General features: G+C 37.1%; 2 protein-coding genes across 2 annotated transcripts; both read left to right on the plus strand.

Annotated features, from left to right (window-relative positions):
- The first annotated feature begins 1,298 nt into the window (after positions 1–1,298).
- Gasu_48360 (ABC transporter, ATP-binding protein) lies at positions 1,299–4,039 on the plus strand. Its single transcript, XM_005704158.1, has 6 exons — positions 1,299–1,502; positions 1,550–1,716; positions 1,769–2,923; positions 2,969–3,055; positions 3,105–3,263; positions 3,311–4,039. The coding sequence occupies exons 1-6, from the start codon at positions 1,335–1,337 to the stop codon at positions 3,654–3,656; spliced, it is 2,082 nt and encodes a 693-aa protein (XP_005704215.1). The 5' UTR covers positions 1,299–1,334; the 3' UTR covers positions 3,657–4,039.
- A 3,869-nt stretch (positions 4,040–7,908) lies between these two features.
- On the plus strand, positions 7,909–9,039 carry Gasu_48370 (uncharacterized protein). Its single transcript, XM_005704159.1, has one exon. It carries the CDS (start codon positions 8,097–8,099, stop codon positions 8,364–8,366), a length of 270 nt encoding a protein of 89 aa, XP_005704216.1. The 5' UTR covers positions 7,909–8,096; the 3' UTR covers positions 8,367–9,039.
- The last annotated feature ends 638 nt before the right edge of the window (positions 9,040–9,677 follow it).

The following is a 9,677-nucleotide window of genomic DNA, read 5'->3' on the forward strand; positions in this document are numbered from 1 at the left end:
AAAGCAACAAGGAAAAAAGGTAAGAAATTCAGGAAAAATTGTTTAGGCGAGTTAATGCAGATGATCTTTTTGGACAAAATATATGAATACAGAGTTATTACAAAAACAGTTCTATATACAGACATGGATAATATTACAAAGAGTTTTTTCTCAGAGAAGACTCTCTCCAAAATTTGGCTATTCATTGTGCTTTTGACGTTAACTAGTCTTTCTTTAGGAATCTTTTTTTTTTTATTGAACAGTCTTTTCGTACGTATGGCATTGGACATGTCATTTGGCCACAACCTGCTGGACCGTGTCAACCTCTATCACTAAATTGAGCTCGATTATTGTAAGTCATCCATAATTAAGTGTTATTTCTCATTTGTAAGAAGAAAAACAACATGGTTATCAACAAAACAATAATTATGATGCGCACTTCGAGAAAATGAAATAACAAATCCAGCATTTTACTAATGAGGCCAAGACAAGAAAGACCACCCAAAACAAGTGTTGACAAGGTATTTACAGTTATGTTGAATTCGATGGCAAAAAGAACCAGTGCGACAGAGAAACAAATTCGGACCATAGTTGTGTTGTATTTCAAAAAGGAAAAAAACTAATTCTCCTTTAAATATAGAATTGGGATGATATTTACGAAGATAGTAGAGTACAAGGACAAGAAACTAGACCAAAGGATGAAAACATATTAAGAAAGTTGAGCCAAAGAAAAACAAGACAGTAAATTTGTTGCTAAAAGCATCCTTTGAACGATAAAAACATTGAAAAGCTGTAAAAATTTTTCATATGAGTAACTATCAATAGCAAGAAAAGGAGTCATAAAATGAATAAAAAGCCAGCAAAGCAAAGGAAAAAGGTTAAAAGCAACAACGGACAAGTGTATTCTTCACGGGTCAACTCAATGACCTTCGAGAAAACCCGAGAAGTCGGGGTATGGAGGCTTCTTTACGACTGATTCGTCGATAGAAAGCTTTGACTTTACATTCAATTCGATGTGGCCACAAGGAAACTACAAGAGAAACTTTCCAAAACCTGTCTATGACCTCTGCTATCGGCTTCTTATTTATAGCCAAAAACTTATGGGCCTTCTTTAATGAAGATACTCATGCTGAGCAGTTCTTTGAAGCTTCCACGTAGTACTGGCTGGTATTCAATGCCCATCCCACAATGGATATCTCCTGACCCAAGTGTAGATGTGCACCGTTCATTCTTAGATTCGTGAACTCAGATACGGTTGATTATCCGAACACCATTCAAAAAAAATGAACCTTTGCCTTATAATATCAACTTATTTCTTTTTACTCTTCGGTTGAGTGACCATTCTTCTGACTAATATGGACCACGGTGAAGGCAGTAGAGAAGGTTCTTCGGGAGAGAATTTAGTTAGTGTAGAGAAACACTTGAAGAGTGCTGTATTGGATGTTGCAGAAACTGGACTTGACGGGACAGAAAATAAAAGTTCCGAAAGTCAATCCTTAAAGTGGAGTCCTTACAGAAAACAGGTTTGTTCTGGGGTTCGTCTATGTCGCGTTGATTGAATTCTTCCAAGATGGTTCTTGAATGGCATAACGTAACTTACTCAATAGCGTTTTTGGGAAAGAAAAACTGGAATTTTTTTCAGAAAGGTGAAATACAGGAGTCGAACAAGTTTACCATTTTAAAAAATGTTTCTGGAATTGTGCGACCAGGAGAGTTACTTGCTGTAATGGGTCCAAGGTACGTTATTTATTTTATCTTTTACACTGAAACTTCTAAGACTGCTTTGTAGTGGAGGAGGGAAGACAACTTTGCTCAACGCCCTTGCCGGAAGGGCTAATTTTGTTTCAGAAGGCGTTATACTGTTTGATAAGAGGCCTAGAGTTGCTGACACCAGAAGAAAAATTGGCTATGTCGTGCAGGATGATGTATTCTTCACTCACCTCACAGTGAGACAAACCTTAGAAATAACTGCACGTTTGCGTCTACCAAGAGACGTTTCATACAAGGACAAAATGGAAAGAGTGGAATATATTCTTCAGAGGTTAGGGCTTTTGCGTTGTCAAAATACTATTATTGGCGATCAGTTCAAAAAAGGAATTAGTGGAGGTGAACGGAAGCGAACTAATATCGCCGACGTGCTACTGGTAGAACCGTCGATTCTTATTTTGGATGAACCTACTTCAGGTCTTGACTCGAATACAGCCCTTACAGTTGTTCGACTCTTAAGGGAGCTAGCCAGCGAAGGACGTACTGTTATAACCACGATTCATCAACCTAATTCTATGATGTTTGCTGAATTTGACAAGTTATTACTACTTGCAAGTGGACAAACAGTATACTATGGCCCTGCGAAAGAAGCAGTTGTGTATTTTAGTCGTCTAGGTTATGAATGTCCTTACGGATTCAATCCAGCGGACTATTTCATTGCTCTATTGACAAATGAAGACTTTGGTCAAAGTGAACCCATAAGGCAGAAACTAATAGATGCCTGGAAAGAGTATGAAATAGACGCTGATCTCGACTACAAGTTATCTGAGGAGAAGCTTGCATTGGAACAAGCAGAAGCAGAGCGACACAGGTCTCTTGGTTGGATAGTGAAAGATTATTTCGCAGATGTACGTTCTGAGTTTGACACATCCTCTGAAACTGGGAAATACCCGACAACCTTTTTCGAGCAGCTTCGTGTCCTTGCTTGGAGAGCATATCTTCAGAAGAAGGGAAAGATGTTTGAGTTGCTTACAGTCTTTCAGGTTTCGTTCATTGCATTAATAGTTTCTTTTATTTGGTTCCGAATCCCTAATGATATTGACCATCTGATAGACCTCATGGGTGCTCTCTTCTTCGCTGGCCTATTTTGGGGATTCTTTACTTTGTTCCAATCATTGACGACTTTGCCAGCAGAAAAGCCCGTTCTCTCAAAGGAACGGGCATCCGGTGCCTACAGGTAAGAGGAAAAGCCCTGGAGTCAATGGAAATTGAACGACGTTAGGCTTTCTGCATACTTTCTTGGGAAAGCGCTTGTGGAAATACCTTTGGATTTGATCTATCCTTTCTTTTTTAGCGTTTATATCTACTGGTGAGCCTTTGTCTCATTCATATTATTTTCGCGTAAATAATTGTTGTAGGATGTTGAATTTGAATCCCCAAGCTAGTCGTTTTATTCTTTTCTTGGTTTTCGTTGGGATAACTGTTTTCACGGCTCAGTCCATTGGTATCTTTATCGCTGCAGTATTCATGGACTTCCGAAAATCACAGACACTTGCAGCTGTTTTTATGTTGACAAGGTGAGCATGCACGTAGTTTAGATTGCACAATATTGAGAATTACGAAGTATGTTAACGGGAGGCTTCTTCGTCAGTGACAATCAAATGCCTGTTTGGATACAATGGATTCAATACTTATCATTCATTCACTATATATACGACTCTTTCATGCTTAATCAGTTCGAAGGGGAGTATTTTCCATGTCCACCGGGAAACACTTCAGGTGTCACAAGTTCTGGACTGAGTTGTCCATTGACTGCGCAGGATATTTACTCGATGCGAGGTGTAATAAGCAATATAGGACGAGGAGGCAACATAGCGATAGTTTTGGCTTATGGAATTGCTTTTCGATATTTTGCCTTTCTAGGTCTTAAATACCTTAACAGATCACATAAGCAAAAGCGACGAGTGTAGCTGGAGTGTCGTTCAGAGTTTTGTTGAAGCGTTACTTGTATATATATTTTGTCGTATCCTTTAAATAATACAAATAGAATCTATTATGGTTTCATTCTGCTGCACGATCTTTCAGTTATTTCACTCGTTCCCGGTAACCGATTGTCTTATTTGTCATTCTCTAGTATTTTGCTTCAGGCCAGATCCAACAACTAACCTTGAATGTCGAGGAAACGACAGTCGAAACAAACCTTCAAAGTTCAAGCTTCGTGCCGTTTGGCGGTGCTTTTTGGGCTGAAGGTTTCGGGACTCTTTTGTTGACAAAAGGCATCGTGGAAGAAGGTTATGGAAACTTTGCGATGACTAGCACGTGGAAGGGATACATAGATGTATTGTAATCTCTGAACCTTCTTCTTTGGAAGAGTTTGCCAGGGTTGACTGTGACTTTCCGAAACCCTTTTCTGCATCTGGTCTACCACGTGCATCGCTTTACTTACGGACTCTTCTTTATTTATTCGGACAATTCTTCAGTTTGTGAAAAGTCTAACTTTAGTACGAATACTTTTGCAGTATTTGCTTAGGTGTGGACTTGCCAGGAAATAGTTGTATCGAAAGGTACACTGTGACCCAGCAACGGAAGTTCAAATACTAAACTGAGCTAACAGCCAGAAGTTATCAACAAAAAAATTATTGAGCAGCTGCAGAAACAACAATCTCCACGTCCAAAAGAAGATATACAAGTAGTTGTACTGAAATCCTTGCATTTGAAACCACTTTTAGTTGAAACTATTTAAACCATTCGAACTAAATGCAGCATCGTTATTTTTAAAAGCTACATTTGAACCAGCGTTTTGGGAACTTTTCCCAATGGAAGCAGCTGATATTCCTTTAGCATTACCAGAGCCCTCAGAAGATGACATGGATTAGCTTGAACTTCCTTTTTAAGAGGTATAGCTGATATCATCGGATAATGTAGAACCTTTTTTATTTAATTATGTTGAGGTTGGGAAATAGACGATTATTCGCCACCTGGTGGTACAGAAGAACCCGAAGCTTCAGGCTTTACCGACGAAGACCTTGCGGTGTTAGCTTTTCCAGAATGATCAACGATACTTGCCAAAAGAAGGATTGCGAACAAATGGTATAAATATCTTTTCATGATATTTTGGTTGTAACAGGTGAAAACTTCTGTTCAACATTTATCAACAAGTGATTGGCGTTTCGTTTTGTTATTCCATTTCATATGATAAACGATTTGTCTTTTTCCAAGTGTAGAGACAATAATTTGTAGGCCTAAGCATCAAAAATCCAACCCAAGCTTTTGCTAATTTCTGTAGGCACCCAAATTTCCCTTTTGCCAAACGTTTCCATTAATGATAATCAAAATTAGCAAAAATATTGCTGTTTGGTATGTTTGGAAAAATTTGGTTTTATGAGACAAACTTTCTTCAATTATTGAAAGAAAATGCTTGTTGAAATTTTGGAAAATAAAGAATATGTCATTTTGCATTGCACAATAAAGAGTAGAAATGAATCTTGAAATATCCATCAAAGAAAAGGGAAAATTGCAACAATTCCACAGTTGCAACTTTTAAAACTGTCAAATTGTGCTCGGTCGATTCAAGACCATTGTCACTCTACATAATCAATCCATTTTATCGTGAATACTTTGTCTACTTGTCCACTGACACTAGTATCCCACCGTCTTTGTCAGTTTCTTAAACTCAAACAACCACAGTGCACCATTCGTTCAATAGAATTAGGTACAACTTTACAACCTTCTTTTTTGAAAACATAGCGTAGCAGGGTCCTTTTTGAACCCAAACTGCATAGTCGGAATCATTAAAGCCCTTACATCGCAAACTAACAAAATGTTTCAGGTTCAACTTCTCGTTGGTTTTGTAAAAATAAATCAAGGAAAAAAACTCACACGCAGCAACAAGCCAGCACTCGCTCTAGCAACATAGCGTTACTGTTGTTCACCCAAATTCGGTTCCAATAAGTTTAAATTTTCACAACCCTTAGTTTAGCTTTGTTGAAACCAATTATCTGCGTCAGCTTTAGTGTCACTTGCGAATTGTCAACAACTTTCTTTAGACACTAACGTTCTCTTCTTGCCACGGTGATATGGTGAGATTTGTATTTGCTAGGCCAGTTACTGCTTCAATACCTTCATATTTGTTTTTAAGGGCAATCACTACATATGCAAGAAACTACACCGGTTGTAAAAGGATCCAATGTTCGTCAAGGAAAGAGCCAATGCTGTATATCTACTGTGCATCGAGTTCAAGCTTGGTAGTGAAACTTTAGCCATTTAAAATTCCATCGAGGCTTTAATTTGTGCACATCTTTCAAGCTCTAATTGTTTCTGTTGTAACAGTTAAACGATTCCTCACAGACCTTGAGCTCCACTTAGCCATTAGTATCTTCTTGGAATGCCCAACGTGTTACAAACCTTTGTTACGCCTATATACTCTGTACAAAGAAATTTTGTCACTTAATTTCTGGAATTCTGTGGAAATTCGCTATAGAGGAGAGAGTCACGATAAAGGATTCCAAGCCTTCTTTGAATTTTAGTACTTGACCGATTTGGCTGTCTCACAAGTCAGAAAAACTTTATAGAGTCTTATTTCAGCGTATTTTAACTTTTATAGCTGCTGTACAATAAATCTTGTCCCCAATTGATAGTTAAGAATTAGCCCTTGGTTTAAGTTTTTCAAGGTAAATTATAGTAATCTAATTGAATTATGAGTCGGGTCTTATGTTTATTGCTTATGCTGTACTTTTCATATGTATGCTTTTTATAGTGAGAGAATCTCGTCAAAGAGACGAACCATATAATAAAGTTACTTCCACTTTTGGTAAAGCCGATTCTATTTGCAGAATAGCGCACAGACATCTTAGGACTGTCAACTTTTTGGTATTCCTTCTGTGAAGAGTTACAACGTTCCTAGCCAGCATCGCATTGTTTCTTTTAGTTCAAAATTTATTTCATAATTTGTGCTAAACGGTGTCACAAAAAGGAATAGGTGAGAAAGCAATCGAGTTCGTATTTTAGCAAAGTTCGTAATGAATAGACTAACAATCATCCGTAAACAAGCAGTTATAGACGCTGATAAACTGTATGAATATTTATGGACAGCAGTGTAAAAAGATAGATATAATCGGAAATGAAGTCATAGGATAAAATATTCTATCTTTGGTCAAGGCCTTATTTAAACGCCTCATTAACTTACAAAGGAGAATATTGATTGTATAATAACATCACTCTATCAGAAGTGCCAATCTATGAACAACCCCAAGGCGCAATAATGAAGAAACTCATGACTAAGAGGCAGAGATGAATAGCTGAGCGAGTCTGAAAAGTCTAGATAGCTATGGTCTGTGATAATATGTTAGGAAGTTTTCAATCCAAAGGTCACTTAAGTTTCCATGCTCAAAAAGCTATGATAGAAAAAGAGCATATACAAGTCATTGCATATTGCTGAAAAGTCTCTTTTTTTTCTAATCAAATCTATTTACAGATGATTTTAAAACAGAACAATGTAGCAAAATACTGGAAATTCAGAAAACTGATATTTTTGTGGAGATTGAGTTTGGACGTTCGTAAGATTGGAAGAGGATTATCAACCTCGAAGTCATCTTGTAAATGAATCTTGAAGATCTATCGCATCAGTGTCTTAATTGATTTGAAGATGGAGAACGAAATTTTTGAAGCTCGGGAAATGTTTCTATTCTTTTAGCATTGAAGGAATTCCGTAAGACTAAGTGTCTAAATAGTCTAAAGAGCAAAAAACATCAAAATTTCAACAAAAATTTTACTGCAAGTCATAGTCGTGTTTGTTCATAAAAACCGATTCTATTTAAACATAGATGTGAAATTTGCAAAAAGGCCAAGTCAAAATAAAGAGAAGCAAAAAACAATACCTGGAAGTTACACCACTAAAAGAAGACAAAAAAACTTGAGCATCAAAGTAGCAAGACTAGAAACAAATGAAACTAATCATCATAGAGAGAAAGCAGTAAAACGTTACAAGAAGATAAAGATATCGGAAGAAATAAGAAAAAAATTGGAAAAATCAGATAATTCCAAGAAATCAAGCTTGAAAGAGCAAAACATCACGACGAAACCAACAGGCTGGTAAGTGAAATAGAAAAACTGCAAGAAACAGAGATAAATGATGATTGCTTTGGGAAAATTTTGAATGAGATGGATGGGTGGTGGGGCATAGCCCTAGAGTAGTCAGTTTGACAACGAAAGCTGAAAAAAGCCATTTTTTTTGAAAGCAAGGGAAAAGTTTTGAATTCACAATATGCTCAAGTTCTTGGTAACTAGGAATAGAGGAACAAAGGCAGGATTGAAAGCGTAGGGTTGTGTTCCTTTTTGGTAAAAATTGTGACAGTAGCGATTGTAGCTACTACTGGTTTGACTCTTTTTTCTTGAAGGACTACTTTCTCTTTATGAAAGTAAAAGTGTACAAGGTTGATATTAATCGAAAAATCTATGTAGGTTGTGAGAGTAATAACAGTGAAACTGTCACCTTTGATGTTTCTGAAAGCCATCTAGTGAGAGTTGTCAATAGTCAAGGATATATAGGTAGAGAGGATGGTAGCATTAGTAGCATGTGTGAAAGGGAAACAAGGAGACTCACTTCTGGTTTTTTTGGTGGAAATTTGAGAGCTGTATTGTCAAGAAAAGAGCAAAGAAAAAGGAGTTTAAGCTTTTGTTGAGTTTTTCCACATTACTCAATTAGTTGTCTCGCAAGTCCATTCAGCTTTATTGATAATTGTTAGAGCAGTTTTGCGTATTTATTAGCAATTGAAAGTCTTGTAGTCGATTGTTGAGAATCAGTCTCGAGGGTTAATATTTCCACGGTATTCTACAAGAACAAGAAACCGGTCAGCCTCTCAGTTGAGTGTTTTGTCAGTATACAGAGTAACTTTCCGTATATTAGTTTTTTGTGTACTCTGTGACTCTTTTTAAGATAGAAAACGCGGTCTGTAACTCTGCAACAGGTTTTATAGTGTAAACGAACGATATTCTCACTCTTTGTAAAATTCATTCATTTTCCAGAATAGCATAGGAAAGTCTCGAGTCCATCATTGCATATTTTTAGTGGCTGTTTGTGTTGTCGAGCGTTTATATCAATTCTCTATTGATACGAGTATATATTTTGAAATATTATGGATGGGTGCTTTAGATAACGAAAGCTGAATAAACTTGTATTTTGAAAGCACGGAAAAAGTTTTCAGTTCACAGTAAACTCAACTTGTTGGGAACCATGAAATAAAGCAAGCAAAAGGACACTGTTGAAAATCTTGGTTGTGTTCACTTGGGTAAAATGTTTTGACGATGGCGACTGTAGCTATTAGTCCGTTTTGAGAAACGCCTTTGTTTTTTGAATTAGTGGGTTTACCGAAGTTGAAATATGTCTAAAAGGATATGTGAGTAGTAAGAGTGATAAAGTTGGAACTAGTATTGATGGTGTTTCTGAAAGGCATCTATTGCAAATCGTCTTTGGTCCTTGTATAGTTGGATAGGGGGTAACATTAGTAGTACGGTGTGAATGGGAAACAAGGCGACTTGTGTGAAACAGTACTTGCCGTGCCAAGAGTGCTGCTGAACTGTCTTTTTCCCAACACACTGAAAGTCATTCTGTTCAAGGTAGTGGTAGTTGTAGCTTTCAAAAAGTGAAAAGGAAACTTCACATTTTGTGCAAACAGCTTGCGTTTGAATAGTATACAAAGTAGCTCTCAAAGAAACTCACGAAGGATTGGTTGAACTTCTACAATGTTACACAAGTGCACACATTGATATCATCGTGTTCGACTAGAGTTTTGGTTTAACTCTGAAGATAAAGTGCAACTTTTGGTATATAATTCCTAGAAAGCATACGCAAACGAACAAATTGGTTTGCACATTGACACGAACCTAAAGCATTTTTCGATTATCGCAGCAAAATCAAACCATTCGCCACTACTTGAAATTCAACCAGAACAGCAACAACAACAAATATGAGCCCGAGCCTAGTACAGTATGGC

The sequence above is a fragment of the Galdieria sulphuraria genome (genome assembly GCF_000341285.1).
Source record: "Galdieria sulphuraria unplaced genomic scaffold scaf_45, whole genome shotgun sequence".
Lineage (NCBI taxonomy): Eukaryota > Rhodophyta > Bangiophyceae > Galdieriales > Galdieriaceae > Galdieria > Galdieria sulphuraria.

Bases quoted from the DNA above. Each gene is read 5' to 3' on its own strand.
- Gasu_48360 (XM_005704158.1), top strand. From the start codon at position 1,335: ATGGACCACGGTGAAGGCAGTAGAGAAGGTTCTTCGGGAGAGAATTTA. The intron at 1,503-1,549 runs GTTTGTTCTGGG...AATTCTTCCAAG, and splicing joins GGAGTCCTTACAGAAAACAG to ATGGTTCTTGAATGGCATAA. The intron at 3,264-3,310 runs GTGAGCATGCAC...AGAATTACGAAG, and splicing joins GCTGTTTTTATGTTGACAAG to TATGTTAACGGGAGGCTTCT.
- Gasu_48370 (XM_005704159.1), top strand. From the start codon at position 8,097: ATGAAAGTAAAAGTGTACAAGGTTGATATTAATCGAAAAATCTATGTA.